This window comes from Chelonia mydas, chromosome 5 (assembly GCF_015237465.2).
Source record: "Chelonia mydas isolate rCheMyd1 chromosome 5, rCheMyd1.pri.v2, whole genome shotgun sequence".
NCBI lineage: Eukaryota > Metazoa > Chordata > Testudines > Cheloniidae > Chelonia > Chelonia mydas.
The window spans coordinates 87555037-87575128 of record NC_051245.2 but is presented as its reverse complement, the minus strand read 5'-3'; the positions used below and the strand labels follow the sequence as shown (position 1 = coordinate 87575128).

Sequence of the window (20092 nt, the reverse complement as noted above, 5' to 3'; positions counted from 1 at the left end):
ACATGTCATAAGTAAAAATGATATAAGTCAAGTTTAAAAAAACAGTGTCCAACAGAGGTTTGCACCTGCCTAACTAAATTGCTTTAAAGACACACCTTTAATTAAAACTGTGCAGCTTTGTTTGTAATCCAGACCTAAGGTTCTGAATTTAGCCACTGTCTTATGATAAAATAAGTGTTAACCCACAGACTTGCACTGAAATAAATAAATTGGTTTTAATACACTCCTTTTGTGAGTTCAGTGCAAGTTTCTGAGTAGACTAGTTCACACTTGTAGTCTAATGGAAACCTTTAGCATTGTTTGCCCAAATATTTTGGGGAAGTCTTGTGGTAGAGCAATGGCAGGAGATTTCCCTTCCAAAAAATGCCGGTGTAGATGCTACTTCTAACATCTTAATGTGCTTTATGTCCGATCAAGGCCCAACAGCTCTAGAGACTGCTGCAGGGATAATTCATATAAAGAGGATTGCGAATGTGTTAATGAAACAAATAGTTAAATCCTCCCTTAAGTACTGCTTTATCAGGGAAAAAGGAGAATCACATATGATCTCTGCAATTTTTGCTGCATTGTGCAACAGGATACCAACCTTAGGCTTTCATTAAAAAGATATATATATATTCTCAGGATCAATGGAAGATTGATCCAAAGCTTTGCCTGTATTGATGTTTATATGGAAAAAATTTGCGCCTTTTCTTACCCCTCTTTTAGGGCTAGAAGATACCCTCCCACCCCAAGGTTGCATGTGCGTAAGTACTTTTGGAAATCTGAAATCTCCCACCTTTTCTGTAGTGCAGCTTCTCCATCAGTGATGGCAACTCTATTAGGCTGGAATTTTTACCACCACATGCAGGGTTAGAATACACTGCACAATATGGTAAAAATGTGTCCATCTACAGAAGATACCACTATTGCTATCATTAGGGGAGGAGTTGCACTATGGGGGGACAAAAACTTCAGTGTTGTTGCAGCCAAAAAGTCAAAAACAGTAATGTTAGCCTATGACTAGTTAGGGTTAGGAAATCTAGTGAAGGAAACTTCCAGCTATATAATGGGACAAACAAAAGTGTGTCCTCCCCACCCTATTTGTCTTGTGTGGTGTGAACTGCAAAACTTAATAGGAACTGTTGCATTCAGTGGGACTACTCACCAGCTGGGTTGATCTGATCAAGGATAATTAATTGGTCTGGTTCTCATTTTAAAAGATTGTCAGTGCCACCCAGATCAATTAATGGAAACTTTTTTGTAGTTTATAATAAAAATCCTAAACCATACTCATACATAAGAGTTTGCAGGATTGAGGGTGCTAAATTTACAATCTTTTATTCTTAATTACAGGGGTTTTAATACTCCATTAACTATTGGGACAGCTACTAATTGCTAAATATTTGTATTTTTCTAAGCAGTTCTATGTTTCACAGTAGAAAACCTATTTATTTTATTTTAGAGAGACAAGGTAGGTGAGGTAATATCTTGTATTGGACCAGCTTCCATTGGTGAAAGAGACAAGCTTTATAGCTCTTCTTATTTCAGGAAATTTGTATACATATGTGACACTTCATTTTGGTACCTACTCAATCTTATATGATTTGGAGTTTCTTGGGGTCCTAATAACCTAAACAAGTCAATGTCATAACTTTTTTATGTTTACTGTCCAATTGTTGCTCTATAATACATTATTAAAAGTGAATCAGTCTTCATGTTTGCTTAATATATGCTTTTATTTGTATGGTTTCAAAGCATTTTTTTTAAACGATATATTTAGGAAACTTCTAAACATTGTTTTCATTTTGTGTCAATGTATTTCATTGTTGTATCATTACCCTGCAATATTTATAGGACAGAGTCTGGCTTTATGTATGTATGTAGCGTCAATGGCAAATGGTACCAGAAAAATGCTCTGGGAGTTCAATACTGATGCTGTAGAAGGAGCTGTCAATGAGAAACCAATAACACCTCCCCCCCACCCAATTCACCCAATACTATAGCATGGCAAGATCAGATTCTAATTACTGTAACAGTCAGTTTGTCTACTAAAACATGAGGCCCTAACCCTAGTTACTGTAAGAACAAGTGCTGTTCTTCGTGTACTTTTTCAGTCCTTTTAACAAATTTAAAACGTTTTATTAAAGCAAATGTTAAATTATATATTACACAGGTTAAGAAAAGTGTCTGTACATCTAGGTGTAGTGTTTACTTTTAAAGCAGACATATTTGTAGATAATCTAATCAGATACATATAGTACATAATCAGCAATAACGCAATTTTAGGTGAATAAATTTAACAATACAGTTTAGATATTTTCATCCAAGTATTTGGGATGAAAATTTGTACAGAGAGTTGATTATGGAATGTATATATATCAATGAGTGAATATTGTTCCTTAGTAAGTGAGCATTGAGGCTTGGTTGTCCCTTAGTAGATATAATCCTATTACTAAGCAATTTTTTCTAGTGGTTGTGGGGACAATCTAAAGGAATTTTTTCCCTTACAAACTGCTGTTTAATTTCTTTTGCTACTCCCCTCGGCGTATTTGAAAAGCTTACACCTAATTTGTATCTTAGGTGAGTGTAGGGTTATGTTCTTTCCAGCAAGATCGCACTGGGCACGCGTGACACAGCGCACCACGGGACTGGGAGTCCTGAACCTTGCGGGGGCCGCCCCAGCCCTGCCCAGACCCTGTCGCAACCAATCGGAGCGCCGGGGCGGGCACAGCTGGGCAGACTATAACAGGGGCCCGGGCGCGGGGACCAGCGCTGCTGATGCTAATGCCCAGGCTGGGAGAACTTGGCAGGGTCCCGCAGGTGAGTCCCGCCGGCGCTCGCTTTGCAGCCAGCTGGGAGGCTCTCACGCCCCGTTAGCCCTGCTGGGGCTGCGTGGCCGGTGTCGGGGGAGGCCGGTGGAGGGGCTGCGGGTGAGTCCTAAGCCTCCTGCGGGGACCATCCCAGTCTCCTGCGTGCGGAGGCAGCAGAGGCGCTGGGTGGTTTGCGCGCTGCAGCTTGGTCCCTGGCGCTGGCCGGGCGGGAGATAGTTTGAGCCGGTTGTGGGGGGAGAGGAGCTGCCTGCCCCTGTCTGATGGGCCAGGGAGAGCGAGCGGGACTTGCCTGTCATTCCGCCTGGGGCTCGGAAGCGAGCTAACCTGGGGATCCCCCGACCCCCTCCGTGCTGTGGGTGTCGGGGAGGGGGGGCGGATCTAGGGGTGTCTGGGCCCCCTGTGCTGTGTCGGGGAGGGGGGGGCGGATCTAGGGGTGTCTGGGCCCCCTGTGCTGTGTCGGGGAGGGGGGGGCGGATCTAGGGGTGTCTGGGCCCCCTGTGCTGTGTCGGGGAGGGGGGGGCGGATCTAGGGGTGTCTGGGCCCCCTGTGCTGTGTCGGGGAGGGGGGGCGGATCTAGGGGTGTCTGGGCCCCCTGTGCTGTGTCGGGGAGGGGGGGGCGGATCTAGGGGTGTCTGGGCCCCCTGTGCTGAGTGTGACGGCGGGCACTGGAGGGGCCTGGGCACTGGCTAGCTCCAGTGTTCGGCTCATGCCCATTGCAAGGCCCGTATCTTGGCTCGGTAACACCCAGCGGTGACTGCAATTGGGACCCGCTCTTCCCGCACTGCCTAGCTTATTCCTCCTCCAGCACCGCAGGCCGCCTAGGAGCCGGGCGCTGTGATTTCTGCTCCCCTCCTGCTCCCTGCGCTTTCCCTGGAAGCCGCTGTGGGCTCTGGCAGGGCTTGTTTGGCTGAACCCGGAGCACGATGCAGCTCTGCAGCTGCGGACCTGGGGCTCCCTATTGCCCTCTCCCCGACAGGCCCCAGCGGCGCCGCCCCGGGCTTGTTTACACAGCAGTGGCCTTCCCGAGCAGAATCCTTCCCTCCCCTGCCTTGGGTTTGCGACTGGTCTCCCAGGTCAGCAGTCATGTGAGTGGTCTCACGTGATGGATCAGTGGGGCTGCCCTTCCCAGCTGCTAGGACGGGTGCCTCCTGCAAATCACCCTCTCCCCAGGAGGAGATCCGTTTACAAGAGAGTCTGGCCCCTGCGGTGCCTCTAGTCGAGCAAGAGGCAAGGGAGATGGGCGCATGGAGGTTACCCTTAGGACGGGACCCTCACCCTTGCCTCTGATCGCATCCCATAGTCTTATGATTTTGTAACTAGTTTCTGTGAGGAGAGCGGAAATGATTCCAGGAAAAGATGAGTCAACTGTGCAGACAGGCTTCCCAGAGGCAGAAGCTTTCTATTTACTTACCGAAAATGTTCCTTTTTTCCCCCTATCCTGCAGTACCAGACAAAGCTCCCTATAACGAGCACTGTCACTGTTACATGCACTTAAAAGAACTAGTGTGGAAACCATAATGGGGAAAACCAAATTACAATGTGGTGTGAATCCTTTTCTCTTGCAGATAAAGGATAGGCATCCTACTGAAATGCATTGATTGTCTGTTAACACCCTATTGATTGGATTTGGGTGAAAATTAGAAAAGGGGGAGAGAGACAAAGAGGGAAGGGCAGAAGTAATTGAAAGGGCTGTGAAGTGGGCCTGTGATTTAAGAGAATTTCTATGGTGTGAAAATGTCCTGCAGCATCTCCCAGGATTGGTGGACCAAGTCTAGGCACCCCTCCATGAAAAGAGTTCATAATCTCTAGTGCCCCATTATAAGGCGAGAAACCAGTTTTTTCACGTGGCATGAGTTAAGGAAGAAGTGGTTCTCTCCTCTTACATAACTGGCTCATAGAGGAGACATAACTGGTAATGATAGGTTTCCGAGTAGCAGCCGTGTTAGTCTGTATTCGCAAAAAGAAAAGGAGTACTTGTGGCACCTTAGAGACTAACCAATTTATTTGAGCATAAGCTTTCGTGAACTACATGCATCCGATGAAGTGAGCTGTAGCTCACGAAAGCTTATGCTCAAATAAATTGGTTAGTCTCTAAGGTGCCACAAGTACTCCTTTTCTTATAACTGGTAATGGCTTCAGCTTTGTGATACACACTCGAAATACGTCATTTTGAGTGATTTTTTTTTTCCGTTATTTGTCTCTGTATATTACTAAGCAATCTTTCTACATAGAAACTTCTGATAAACAGAATCTTACATGTGAGAAATGGCTTAACTGATCTTGTTAACTTTTGGTAGACTTTCCAACATGAATATATATCTGGTCATATTTTCCCTGTGTTTGGGAATATCATTTGCTGCTCCAAGAATAGATCCTGTTTTGGATAACCACTGGAACCTGTGGAAGTCATGGCACGCTAAGACCTACCATGAGGTGAGTATTTTGCAGAGGCAGACCCCACAGTATGGACATTTGCTTAGTACAGGAAATGGTAGGAACAGTAAAATGTAACCTAAAGGCTAGCACTTGGAACTGAGTGACTATTCCAAGCCCTGCTATTAACTGTCTAACCTTGGGAAAGTTACTCTATTTTCCCTGTCTGTAAAATGGATGTGTTTACTTATCTGAGGGTACTACTTCTACACTAGAATAAAAGACCCATGACAGGGCTGTGATTGGCCCAGGCCAGCTAACTCAGGCTTATGGCGCTAAAGATTGCAGTGTAGACATTCAGGCTGGGGCTGAAATCTTGCAAGGAGAATAGAAAGTGCTTAATTTGTAATGAAAGAGAGAGGGGCTAGGGCTGAAGCAATTATTTTTACATTCATAACGGATGCAGCAAGCCCAGAGGTGCTGGGGCTCAGCCCTGGCACAAATTACCCACTGAGAGTGGGTGTCAGAGTCCAGGTTCCAGCCCAAGCCTGAATGTGTACACTACAATTTTTCGCCCTGCAGCCCCGGCCTCTGAGACTCATTACTGTTGGTTTTTTATTTCAGTGTGGACATACCCTAACAGGAGTTAATGTTAAGAACTTTGCCATCCTTGTATGAAAGACAGCACAATAAGTAAAAGAAAAACACGTAAGCTATGTCTACACTTGCACTTTTGTCGGTATAACTTAGGTCACTCAGAGGGCTGGTTTTTTCAAACCCCTGAGCGATATAAGTTACACCAACAGAAGGGCCGGTGCGGACAGCACTGTTGATGGGAGACTCTCTCCCGCTGACATAGCTACCGCCACTCATTGGAGGTGGTTTAAATTATGTCAAAGGGAAAGCTCTCCTGTTGGCATAGAGCAGCTATATGAGTGATCTTACAGCGGCAAAGCTGCATTGGTACAGCTGTGCTGCTGTAAGCTTGCTAGTGTAGACATAGCCTTAGTTATTTGGACTATTGCAAGCAGTCTTCACCTTCCAGATTGCTTTGGACAAGAAAAAACCTAAAAATTGGTGTATTACTGTTTTCATTTGTTCTTTTACTCACGGAGAGAGGCCAAATTCCATTATCCAAATCACCTGTTCTCTGCCCTTTAGCGGGAAGAAGGCTGGAGGAGAATGGTGTGGGAGAAGAACTTGAAAATGATTGAACTACATAATCTGGATCAGACAATGGGAAAACATAGCTACAGAATGGGAATGAATCAATTCGGTGACATGGTATGTATAAGGAAAGCCATAAAACTTGTTTTGTTAGTAGTGATATATAAGAGGACAAGCACTTATTTTTTTTTCTTCCTTCAGACTACTGAAGAGTTCAAGCAGCTGATGAATGGGTTCCAATATAAAAAATCAGAAAGGAAGTACAGAGGATCACAATTCCTTGAACCCAACTTCCTGGAGGCACCAAAATCTGTAGACTGGAGGGAAAAGGGATATGTAACTCCAGTTAAAGACCAGGTATGTTGTCTTGTGTGTAACAACAAATAGGATGTGCATGTCTGTATGTTATGAGCACTGGAAGGATTTTGGTATTTTCACAAAGGTTGAAGTCCCTAATGAGCATGATTGAAGTGGGACTTGGATAATGGTATACTCATACATTTAGACTGCTGTGGTAACATGGACTACTACATTGCCTGTGCTAATGAGTAATTTTTCCTTTTCAACTTCAGGGTCAGTGTGGATCTTGTTGGGCATTTAGCACAACTGGTGCTCTTGAAGGGCAGCACTTCAGAAAAACTGGCAAGCTTGTCTCACTGAGTGAACAAAACCTTGTGGACTGCTCTCGCCCTGAAGGAAATCAAGGATGCAATGGTGGTCTCATGGATCAAGCTTTCCAGTATGTACAGGACAATGGAGGAATTGATTCAGAGGAATCCTACCCATACATTGCCAAGGTAAATGTAACTAGCTCCAGGCTAATCTGTTTTTATCTGTACAGTGTGTCTTAAGTATAGAAACACAAGGTAAATATACAGGTTGAAATTTGGGGAAGGAAATATATTGACAGCTTTCAGAACAGATCTGTTCTTCCCTTCATAGTTGTCCCCCAAGCAAACTAGAATAGCTGCCCACCAGTTCCAAAATCAGTCAAAAGTATGAGAAAAGTGACCTCAAAGATTTGGGCAAAAACCAAAGGCTCATCAGACCAGTTTTAAGAAGTGACTAGCAAAGCAAAGGGCCTTCCACTGATAATGCTCTGCTATCATGCCCCATACACTTATATAGCCAGAGATGTTAACTCCAGTTAATCTCAGATGCCACAACAATATGCATGACAGAAGCAGTCTGTCACGTAACCAGGACCCAAACAAGGTCGCTTTTATACAGATCAGAGCTGACTCTTCTGGGTGAAGTTCAGTTTCAGAAGACCTGATGCAGTACATCTCCTTGCAGTTAATACTGGTGAAGGGGCAATATCTGCATTCCAAGTTGTCTGCAGCAGTAGTCCCAAGTAGAGAGCACTATAGTAATCCATCCTAGAAGTCAAAGGCATTCACAGATGACTGGCAAACTTCAGAAATAGCTGTAAATTGCCTAGCCAATTGTAGATGTTAGGTGCATAGCTTGTGAGCACTACATAGAAAGAAAAATGGGAGCAAGAAGACTTCTGGCCGCCAACACAACCTGGGATTCCGGAATATTGGATCAGACATGTGCAGGTCACATATTGGGGTTTTTAATTTAGGAAGAAGATTTTATGCTTGCAGCTTCACTTTAATTGTAAACTCCTTTGCTTGTTAAACATGTTGTCTCCAATTTTTGGTCTCATTGACACAGCAGAAAATGAACAAATCACATGACCCTTTTTCTATTAGATTAAAACTTTTTCCACGTCTTCTCCTTAATTCCTAATTTGTCAAATGTGTCTCTGAAAGCACTTGCTCCTTCAAAAGAGTTATCTCTAATGTGTTTTGTGAAGTTCCTCGCACACCTGCTTTATTCTTTACAAAATAAGTAAAGAAAACTTTACAAAAAAAAGTTCAGGGACCTGCGTTCCTTATTGTGCATTGGGTGATCATGATGTTGCAAACCAAATGTTGACTTGGGTCTTGCCATGTAAGTAATGCAGGAACACACATCAGCTGTTTCGTTTCAAAGGACTTGACTTTCATACTGGCCATTCATTTCATAAGGTAAAGTTTTGTGCCCACAATTCATCATGCTTATCCTGGCAGTTCATGCTTTATTCTGACAGTTATTGTAGGCACAAAAATGGATACCCTGTTGAAGAGTAGGTTCAAAATATAGTTGCAAAATGTGTAAGTCTACAAGTATGATATGTTAACTGCTTGAGAAAATGGGAGAAATCTAATGATCCTGTTGTCAAATCAATTTTGACAGCCCACACTCTGGCTACTTATAAATTAGCTGAGTGGATTTTTCATGGTGTTTCTCTGAATGAATCTTGGTTAAAAGATCTGCATGAGACAACTGGGTCTCTCTTTCAGTCTCTTATTCTGAACTACTTAAGACTACATTGCTTAGTTCTTTTTGTTAAAGAAATGCACCAGGATTGGTTGTCAGACAGTTTCAAAATACCCAGCTAGACAAACTAAGCACAGAGTAGCTGGCAACACTTGCTAATGTAAATTAGAGAACTATGTAGTAACTCCAATTTCCTTTTTTTGTCAAGGATGATGAAGACTGTATGTATAAGGCAGAGTACAATGCTGCTAATGATACTGGCTTTGTAGACATCCCACAAGGACGTGAAAAAGCACTCATGAAAGCAGTGGCATCTGTGGGTCCAGTCTCTGTGGCTATTGATGCAGGCCATTCATCATTCCAGTTTTATCAATCAGGTAGTGATTTGCTCGCAGTTTATAAGATGACTTCATGTACTGTATCTAATGTTGCAGTACCGATGCAAAAAAAAAAATCTGATGTTGCAGTCTGTACTTTAATTACTGATGCAAAAAAAGTTTGATCTGGAATTCAGGCGATCTGGGGTCAGTCTCCAACTCTGATACAGATTTCCTTTGTGATCTTGGACAAGTAATGTAACCTGTCCTTCGGTTTCCTCTTCAATGAAATGGGGAATAATGCTGAAATACCTTGCAGAAGAGATGTTTGACTGATTTGTAAAACACACCATTGAGATCTAAAGACAGAAGATGTTCTAGAAATGCCTTGGAGTCCTTACTTGAACTTGTATTTTCTAGGTGTCTATTATGAGCCAGAGTGTAGCAGTGAGGACCTGGATCATGGCGTTCTGGTTGTAGGCTATGGCTTTGAGGGAGCAGATGAAGATGGGAAGAAGTACTGGATTGTTAAGAACAGGTGCAAAACTTCTGGGTTTTTTCTTTCTATACAACACTCTTCAATCTCAGTCCATGGTTTTATAAAGTTGAGGATGCAAATGGTTTGATTACATGTTCAAATGAATTAGTGTGGAAAGGTGCTATGATGCAGGGTAGGAGAAGTCCTGCAAATTTGACACACCTCCACAACCACCTTTATAAAACAAATGCCTCAGTTCTTACATAGGGGAAAGAAGTTATACCTTTTGGGTTCTTAATAAACTTGGCTTTATGCAGCAAATTCATTCTAATGCATTTTGGACTGTTTAGATCATGACCTAAACTGGAACTGAAAACTAGCACAAAGTTGGGATACCCTTAAGTGTGGAGGAGATGCACTCGGGTTTCATATTTCGTGCAGATGGAAAAAGGACTGAGGACTGGCCTCTTGTGCTAGAATAGGAGGCAAAAATCTGACAGGTGAAAGACAGTGAGAGCCATGAAATCTTGGGTGGCTGGTCTTCTGCTTCCTCCAAGAGAGTACCCTCCCCATGGTTGTCTGCAGTCTTTTGGTGTACAGGCGAGTCTCCTCTTACGCTGGGGTTACGTTCCGCGGTCAGCGTGTAAAGCAAAAATCGCGTATAGTCAAAATTATATTGAGTGTAATGGTGGGCGGAATCGCCCGCACTACAGGTACAGTATTAAAATTGTTTTGTTCTTTTTTTGGGGGGGGGGGGGGGCGCGAGGGTTGGTTTTGCTAACCGTGCAAAGCTGAAGTCATGCATGTTAAATGCATGTAAGATGAGACTCGCCTGTATTGCTTTCTGGGAGGTCAGTTAGTGAAGTCAGTTATGTACTCCACCACAGAATCAGAAGTATTGCCTTGCTAGTTCCGTCCTTGGGCACCCATATCCGCTCCAGCCATACTGCTACTGGAAAGAGAGTCAAAGGGTTGCATTACAAGGTTCTATGCTGTACTCTGGGTATCCTTGGCATACCAGGCATCTTACCAATGGAGAGCATTTGTTACTTGGGCTTTTTCACAAAGCTGAAAGGTGGAAATTGCCATTCTAATCCATGGGACAAATGTAGATCTCAGTGCTAAACTCTCTTGCCTTCCTGTTAAGGCTAACCATAATTTTTTCTTTTGTTTTCCAGCTGGGGTGAGAAGTGGGGTAACAAAGGATATATCTACATGGCTAAAGACAGGAGGAACCACTGTGGAATAGCTACAGCAGCTAGCTATCCACTAGTATAACTTACTGAGGGGGACTAAGTGTTTCACTGCAAGAGTGGTTTTAAACTGATTGACAAACCCATGTTAATACATGTGGTAGGATTTGTATCTTCCAAGATCCAACTTGCAAGTTTTATATGTTGGTGACAAGCCACTTGTTTAAATTAATGTAAATGTTAATATGTAAACAAGCTTGTAATATTGCTGGTTTGCAGACTGCTTAATTGATTGGATTCTTTTTTGAATTTTCCTTTTTTAACTGTAATGTGCACAAAGATTTACTTTTTAAATAAACACGCCAATTCCAACGTGTAAAGGTGACTTTGCTTTCCTTTATGTATATAAATTGATGATCAGCTTAACCAAACCATGTACCCATCACTTTCACCATCCATTAAAATGTAGCTGAGTTTGGGAATTATTGCACCCAGCAATTATTCAAATGGAGTATAGTATGGTACACAACAGGACAGGAATATAATTGAAAAATACTGTATCCATTTGAAGTAAAGCTGATGTAGTGGGAGTGACCAAAACTTGGTATTTCATGTGGGACTCTGAATTTCTGTTTGAGAGTCAAGCAGGAGTTTTCATTACACTCAGACGTATTGAACAATTAATATGGCATATCAGTCATATGATCCAAGAGGAACAAATAATTAGGTTTATTGTACCTTTCACTAAATGTTTTTGTTATCATTGTAGTACTAAAATAGAGTTTTGGATTCACTTATGTATGCAAGCAGCGTCCCGTTCTGCTGTAATTTAAGTGACCCATGAAGGAGCTCTTAAAAATCTGGACTTATGCCTTTCCCCGGCCTTCGCCCTTTCTTTTTTGTGTGTTTATACTTTTGTTAAAGTCCCTGAACGGTTTTAAAAATGACCTTCATTTTCCTTACACATATCAAGATTGTCAAATCTGATCTTCCCTGAGTTTGCTGAAAACCCCTTGGTGCTCTTGCCCCTTAACTGAAAGGACAGAGCTGTTGAAATAATAAACCATTCCTCTCCAAAATGTTAGGCTTTTCGGTGGCACTTACTGTAGCACCTCACAACCAGGAAGGGCTTTATCCTTACTATCCATGTAAAGTAAGGAAATACACTACATTTTACAGATGGGAACTTGAGCACAGAGAGTGACTTGCCAAGCTTACACAGGAAATCTAGCAGGAGTGGGAGTAGAACGTAGATTTCCTCAATCCTTGCTATAACCATGAGATCATCCTTTCTGGTGCCTGAATTCTCATTATGGGTCATACTAGTTTGCATTTAAACCTAGGTATAGGTTTGTGCTGGGGTGAAATATCAACAAGATTTCTGTCTTAAAATCCATTTTTCAGCGGGTGCAATCAAACACATCAAAGTCCTAACATTACATTCCAACACGTGGACGATGTATGTGAGTTTGCTTCTTCCATGTGGCAAAATTCCGCTCTACTCCACGCTGATTAGGCCTCAACTGGAGTCCTGTGTCCAGTTCTGGACGCCACATTTCAGGAAAGATGTGGACAAATTGGAGAAAGTCCAGAGAAGAGCACTAAAAGTGATTAAAGGTCTAGAAAACATGACCTATGAGGGAAGATCGAAAAAATTGGGTTTGTTTAGTTTGGAGAAGAGAAGACTGAGGGGGGGAAATAACTGTTTTCAAGCACATAAAAGGTTACAAGGAGGAGGGAGAAAAATTGTTCTTAACCCCTGAGGATAGGACAAGAAGCAATGGGCTTAAATTGCAGCAAGGACAGTTTAGGTTGGAAAAACCTAACTGTCAGCGTGGTTAAGATCTGGAATAAGTTGCCTAGGGAGGTTGTGGAATCTCCATCATTGGGGATTTTTAAGAGCAGGTTGGACAAACACGTGTCAGGGATGGTCTAGAATGATAATACTTAGTCCTGCCTTGAGTGCAGGGGACTGGACTAGATGACCTCTCAAGGTCCCTTCCAGTTCTATGATTCTATGAAACAGGGAAATGGCTTACTGTGTAGTATATAATAAAAATATACTTTTTAACCTTTAAACTCAATTTTGAGTTTTAATTGTGGACTCATTATATATAAAAAATTATGCAGTAAAATATACCATTCTGACATAACTTTAGATACTTTCATATCCAAGCTTCAAAATTTACAACATGACAATATAAGCTGGTTGAGAGCTGGGTGTGCATGGAGGTTCTCAATGGATGAGATATAAAGGTCCATATGCTTTCTAGTAATAGGAAAAACCAAGAACCTTTTGGTTCTTAATGGAACAATTGTATTGGAAACAAAATGTGAAATCGTAGTGTTTCTCCTATTAGGGCTTCCCCTTTCTCTTCAAGTTAGTGCTATATTGCTGACATAAGTGATGTCATCTAGTATGTATTGTGGTTTGCAGTGTTGGTGACACATTTCAGGTGTGTTGCCTGGATCTTGTACAATTAAAAGTAAAATCTGCACTGCTGCAAAGCAGCTGAGGTTAATAATTGCAAAATGTATACAATGGAAAAGGTCAGACTCAATTTAGTTCTTGTCTACAGTGCGTCTCTGGCTACTGGTTCAAACCTTTAGTTCAGTTGCATTTTGCACTAGGCAGGGTAAGCTTGACAGGCATACCTTTGTTTGTACTTGTGTAGCAATATTAATAGCTAAGGATACGATTTAGTCAGAGGTCAGGGAAGTCACAGATTCTGTGACTTTACTGAACCTCTGTGACTTTGCTTGAGCTGACTTTGCTTGAGCTGGAGCTATACATCCTCCACCCGTGGCTTCGACCAGAGCCAGCGCTGTGTCCCCCTCAGGCCCCCCCGCCCCATTTTCAGCAAGAGCTGTGTGCTCTGGGCCCACAGCATCAGTAGGGGCTGTGTTTCCCCCTACCCTTCACAGCTTCGGACGGGGCCTGAGCATTCTCCACCCTCCCACAGTTGCGGCCAGAGCCAGGGCCCTTCTGCCCGCCCAAGCTTCAGTTGGTGCAGGAGTTGAGGCTGTGCACTTCTGACCCTCAGCTTCAGCAGGAGCCGGAGCTGTGTGCCCTCTTCCTGGGGCTGTAGTGGAGGCTGGAGCCAGAGATATGCCACCCCTGTGGCAGTGGGGCTAGGGCTATCAGTCCCCTGCCAGGGGGCTCTAGCTATCATTCCCCCCAAAGCCCTCTCTCCCCCAGTTATTTTTAGGAAAAGTCTGACAGGTCACAGCTCCTGTGAATTCTTGTTTAGTGCCTGTGACCTGTCCGTAACTTTTATTAAAAATAACTGTGACAAAATCTTAACCTTGCTAATAGCTAAATATCTAAAGCTTAGTCTTCTCAGCATAAAGTCCATAAACAAGTACAAATTACCAACTAATATGTCACAGTGCCCAGATGTCTAATGAAAGAAGCCCACACATAAGGGAGCAGAGATGAAGTTGCTGTCGGGAACCCTCAACTCTGCATTTCTTGACTCTGCAGACAAAATTAGTCATAACGTATTAACAGTTCATTTTTGTTTTCTGGGGAGGGTTGGGGGGGGTCTTAAGATGTGTATTTGATAGTACGTACTTCTTTCTCTAGTATTGCTAGACACCTCTTTGACTGTCCCACAGGTGAATAGCTTCAATTCAGACTTACCAAAATAATTTTCTGGGAGAAAAGCCATGAACAATATCAGTCCAAAGGCTGTTTTTTAAATCACTGAAACAGATTAGAAAGAAGTTCTTGGTCATATTTAATAAATCAGCTACTCTGTAAGAAGTCATTCTTCTTTTTTTTTGGTTCGGGGGGGAGAAGAAACATCGGAAACAAATTACCATACAAGTAAAGATCTCAAACAAAAGCCTCTATTTGAGGAACGTTCCATTCTATTAGGAAATGGTGGTGGTCTCTGTCTTCAAACTCAGGAGGGAGAAAGATGTCAAAATTAAAGTGAAGATCAAGATATAGCCTACGAAGATGAAGAGGAGTTGGAGCCCCTGCCAGCTAGGGTTACCACACATCCGAGTTTTCCCGGACTTGACCTCTTTTTTGGTCCTCTGTTCTCCACCCATGAAGATTTTTGAAATATGAACAAATGTCTGTGATTTTTTCTTGCTTGTCCTTTTTCCAACGTCGATTCTGGTAGAACTGCAATTCCCAGCATGCCCCAATAGCAGCATGCACGTTTACTGGTTTGCCCCCCTTCTGTACTGTTTCTGGCAATGGCACTGCCTTCAGAGCTGGGCAGCCAGAGAGTGGCGGTTGCGGGCCCGGTACCCAGCTCTGAAGGCAATGCCACCACCACCAGCAGCTCAGAAATAAGGGTGGTAGTAGAAAGAAACTGTACCCCCCCTCTCCCCAGCAGTGTCTTCTATTTGGGAACTTGAAATATGGGTAACCCTACTGCCAACACCTCCAGTAGGCCATGCTGGCCTAGAGTTGGGAATGGACGGAGTCCCACACAGTCAGTGCACAGAACCTTTGTACAGATGTCCCTGTTCTCCAGTGGATTTCTGAAAAATCAGCTGGTTCTGGAGACTGAACATCCTGCTGTTTATTCCAGTCAGAAAGGACCCTCCCCACCTCAATCTGGTGAAAACACTAAGCTCCCTTCCAGGCGATTTCCCTTTGGAGGTGGCAGTTTGTCCCTTTGTGAGGAAAACGAGGCCAACTTATTTGCATAAGCCTTGTTAACAGTGGTGCCAACTTTTGTGATTTTTTTTGTCACATCTCATGATATTTGGTGGTTAAGTTCTAGCACCAGAGTCATATGATTATGTGAGAATCTCAGCTTTCATTTAAAGAAAAAAAACCCTGAATGTCTGGCCCTTTCAGTTGTAGAAAACATGAGCCCTACAGGCTCAAAACCCAGAAGACAAAAAGACCCCCTAATTTTTTGAAAATTCCAAAAGTTTTAACACAGTCGTAATAGTTTTTTTGGGGAAGGGGGGCTGACTTTTGTACAGTTGACGCTGGCAATGCTGTGAGTTTAATTTTGTCTAGAGTTTTCCCAGTCTGAGAGTGTACCAGATCAGGCAACATAGAGGTTGGTAGACAATCTGGATTTACAGCTGAATGGAGAGGATATGCCTTGATTCAGTGCACTGGGGGCCCACCACAAAGGCAACTGGGACTTGAATTGCTGTAAAATGTTGTGTGAGGGGAAGAGGTTTGTTGACCAGAAACACCAAGATTAATATAAACAGTCAGGTTTCAAAACTAGGATTTCACTGTGGTCAGAAGGAAGGAAACAATTTCTTCAGAAGTGTGGTGTGTGTGTGTGTGTGGCGGGGGGGGAGGGATGAGCAGAATGACTGTCAAAGAGGAGGGAGTGAAGGTGCTCAGAATTGATAATCCAGTTTTTTATACATTTAAAATTGCGCACTCTAATCCAGTGAGACATCCTTTCATATGGATGGAATACCACCATGTCAGGAATATGGCCAGCCAAGTGGGTAATTCTAACCATTGAAATAAACATGTCCAATAACAACTTCAGCAATGTGTCTTAATTTTAGCATTTAAACTGTATCATGTATGTGTAATTTGTATTTAAACATGCTGATAGAGATTTAATAGCAGTTATACAGCTGCTAAATGTCAGTAAGATCTGGTCTACACTACAGACCTATCTCAGTGTAACTACGTCACTCAAGGGGCCAGAAAAATCCACACCCCTGAGCGGCGTAGTTATACTGACCTAACCCGCCCATGTAGACAACAGTATGTCGGCGGGACAGCTTCTCCCACTGACAGAGCTACCACCTCTTATGGAGCTGGATTAACTAAACAGACGGGAGAGCTCTCGCCTGTAGGTTTAGACCTTAGACCATCTTCATTAAAGTGCTATGCAGCTGCACTGATGCAGCGTTTTAAGACCTGTCTACGCTACCACTTCTGTTGGCATAACTTATGTCGCTCAGGGTGTGAAAAAACATCCCCCAAGCGGCAAAAGTTACATCTATAGAAGCTCTGGTGTGGACAGTGCTATGTTAGCAGGAGAGCGTCTTGTGCCAACATAGCTACCGCGGCTCGTGGAGGTGGTTTTATTATGTTGATGGGAGAGCTCTCTCCTGTCAGCATATAGTGGCTATATGAGCAATCTTACAACAGTTCAGCTGCACCAGTACAGCTGTGCCACTGTAAACTCACTAGTGTAGACGTGCCCTAAGTGTGTTAAATCCAATAATATGATTCCCTTATAATCCCCATAACTTATAAAGCAAATGAAAAGACTCTTTGGAAGCACTCGTTTAAAGTGTTAACTATGATCTCAAATAAATTTGTTAGTCTCTAAGGTGCCACAAGTACTCCTTTTCTTTTTGAATGGGATATAGTTGGTCGTCGGGAACTGTTCAGTCTCTTATCACTTGTCCCCTGCTGGATTGAGCAAACAAGCAGTTTATGCAAAAAAAGCTCCTGATGTGTTTCCTGTTTATGTGTTAGTAAAAGCTTTAGTCACAAGACACATTTTGAAATATTTCAGTGTTAGTCAACATTTTTTTGTAGCTCCATGTTGCTAATGAGAGTTGAATTTGTTGTATTTGTTACGTGTTGTATTATTTTTAAGTAATGGTAAAGTTTCTTTAACAAGAGGTCCTGTAGTCCGTAAGCAAAATATATCCTTCAGGTCCTGTCTCCACAGTAGCAACCCAAGTGCTAGAGACACAGTTATACCACTTAAATATATGGTTTGGCCATAAAATGTAGACAGGACTGAATCATGCTACAGACCTGCAGAAGGGAAATGTTGTGCAATGTTTCAGGAATGCATTCTTGGCTCAGTTCCGTCTATGCTGCCAGAATGAGCTGTTTTAATTTTAATTGGGGGATAATTTATATTGCACCTGGCTTCTCAGAATTCTGGTAGTTACTGTATAGATAGGACCTTTATTCTGAAGATCTCCCAAGAATACCACTTTCTGTGATCTACTCTATGAATGACTATTTTTTTTGTGGCTAGTGGCCACATAACCTATTGTATATGTTTTGTGGGTAGGCAAGATCATAAAAACAATTTAATGCTTCCATTCTCATGCATGAAGCAGCTTCTCTCAAAACTCCAATAACCAATTTATCTAAAAATCCTAACTATTCCCTCTCTCTTTACAAATAAATGCAGGAAATGTTTGCTTATCCTTTCTGTGCATGCTCAATACAACGTGACAAATTCTTGCTTTTATGAACTGAGTTTAGTGCTCTTTCTTTGCTAATGCTGACCAGCTTATCACTTGACATTTACAAACTGATAAACAAGCTTATTTTCCCGCTCCTGGATGAAATTAGGTGATCACTGAACTTTGTCTTCTTTCAAAGCATTCCAAGAAAACCCAGGTGCTACCATGACAAAATACTTGCTATCCAGTTTTGTCATGAACCTTAACCTCTGAACCCTGATTTGGGACAAGTTTTCTTACAAAAGCCCTTTTCGATGTTGCACAGTTTTCTAGTGAGTAATTAACCAGTGGTTCCTTATTAATTATTTTCTAGTGAATAAATGGACTTGAGGGAGTCTCAAGCAAACGTGGCCAGAGACAGAGACACAGCAATCAGAAGATGGTAGTTGTGTAATCACAATAGAAAAGGACTGTGGCAATGCTCCTGCTTGTGGATATAAGTAACAGCATTTGCTGTTTCCAATAATTTAGTAAATGTCCCCATCATAAATTCATAGTTATCCATCTTTATTATGCATATTTTTATTAAGTGTAACACTGATTATCATATTTTTAAATATTAATACTTATGGTGATTTCTGGATATTAACAGATCAAGCCTGCTGTAGTAATGATGTCACTATGCTTGCATTTTACTTTCTGGTTACCACTGCACTTTACTGACTCCTTGAACAGACTGAAAGCTCACTATGGACCTTTTCATTCCTGAATAAGAATTGGTCTCAATGTCCCTCACTCATTCTCTCCCTTTCTGGAGAAGAGAATAGCAATACATGCTACAAGCTGTTTTAAGGCACTGGCACTTACTGCATTTGCAAGAAGAAACTTGGGGTACCTAAAATACATAGATGAAAGGACAGCATTACACACAATTAAAGTGAGCAGTAAGAGGGGAGACCTGCACCAGATATTTCTTAGCTGGTTGCAATTAATGAATGAATGATAATATGAATGAATGTGGGTGGAAAGATAAGATTTGCTTCCAGGCCTGAATATGAAGTTTGCAAAAGTCCTCTCCAAACAGGGGACTAATGTAATGCTACAGGTGGAGACGCTGATCTGAATAGATTTTGGTCATGTGAACTAAAGGAAACTAAGATTTAGCTTTCTTTTACACAGCCAATTTTGTTTTTCAGTGGACACATTAATTGCTCACATAGGGACATGCCCTTATTTTTTTGTTCTGTCCTCCTGCCTCCTTGGGAAGAGAACAAGCTCCAGGTGCATCTAGTAGGTTTCATGAGATTTGTGCCATGCACCAATTCTGGACCAGGGCATAGCCTGGGAAATTTATTCTGGGCACTAGTGATATGGAGTCCTTACCTGCAGCCTGGCAGTAGAGAGCTGTTCTATGCAAACTCAGGGCTGCGGTAAACGCTGCAGTTTATGTATAACTGCTTTGTGGTGGTGAATAGCCTGTAGATGGGCAAAAAGTAGATCCACTATTCCTGCCCCTGTTTTTCTCGACCCCACTGCCAAAGTCCCTGTAAGCCTAGCGCTCTTGGCTCAGCAGAACTGCACTGGTTTCCCTGCTGTGAGAGGCTTCCATGGCCTAAAGTAAGATTTGCTCTCATATTTATAAAAGGAGACTATCAAATATGTATAAAGTGCACCAGAGAGCCACACTGTTCCACTTTTCCCTTCAATTACTCTAAGCTTCAGTAAAGTCTGAATGTGGCCCCTTAGCCTGTGTGTGGAAATCTTTGGTCACTTAAAAATAAATGGACTTGTGGCACCTTAGAGTCTCTAAGGTGCCACAAGTACTCCTTTTCTTTTTGTGGATACAGACTAACACAGCTGTTACTCTGAAACCTGTCATTAAAAATAAATGTTTTATCCTCTACTCTTCAGTAGGGATTTATTTAGGAAATAGCTAACCAGGGGAGTGGATTAGCTACACAAAGTTCTCAGAACTGCAGACTGAGGCTTGTGGTGTGTGATAACTGAGTTTAGGCAAAATAGCCTCCTAAACCAGAAGATGCTTGATATTTGCCTTTTCTTTAGATTGAGCAGTTTCCAAGAACCAGTTTTCATGCACATTTCTTTCTGTCAAATGTGAGCATACATTTTACTGTGTTATGGTAAATATTTTCAATCTTTTCCTGGAGCATTAAAATTTCACTTTCAGGCTGGGATTGGTCAAATGATGGAAATCACATGGTATTTCCCCTGGCTCACTGATTGGTGTACCACATCACATGAGTTCAGAAATGCCAGCAGAAGCCATTTGAAACTTGTTTTCACAGCAGTAGTGACTAT

The 20092-nt window shown here is 42.4% G+C and overlaps 1 protein-coding gene across 1 annotated transcript; it reads left to right on the top strand.

Annotated features, from left to right (window-relative positions):
• Window positions 1-2648: 2648 nt before the first annotated feature.
• On the top strand, window positions 2649-11049 carry CTSL (cathepsin L). Its single transcript, XM_007056023.2, has 8 exons — window positions 2649-2802; window positions 5111-5246; window positions 6348-6470; window positions 6555-6710; window positions 6926-7150; window positions 8890-9058; window positions 9419-9536; window positions 10655-11049. Exons 2-8 carry the CDS (start codon window positions 5121-5123, stop codon window positions 10752-10754), a joined length of 1017 nt encoding a protein of 338 aa, XP_007056085.1. The 5' UTR covers window positions 2649-2802; window positions 5111-5120; the 3' UTR covers window positions 10755-11049.
• The last annotated feature ends 9043 nt before the right edge of the window (window positions 11050-20092 follow it).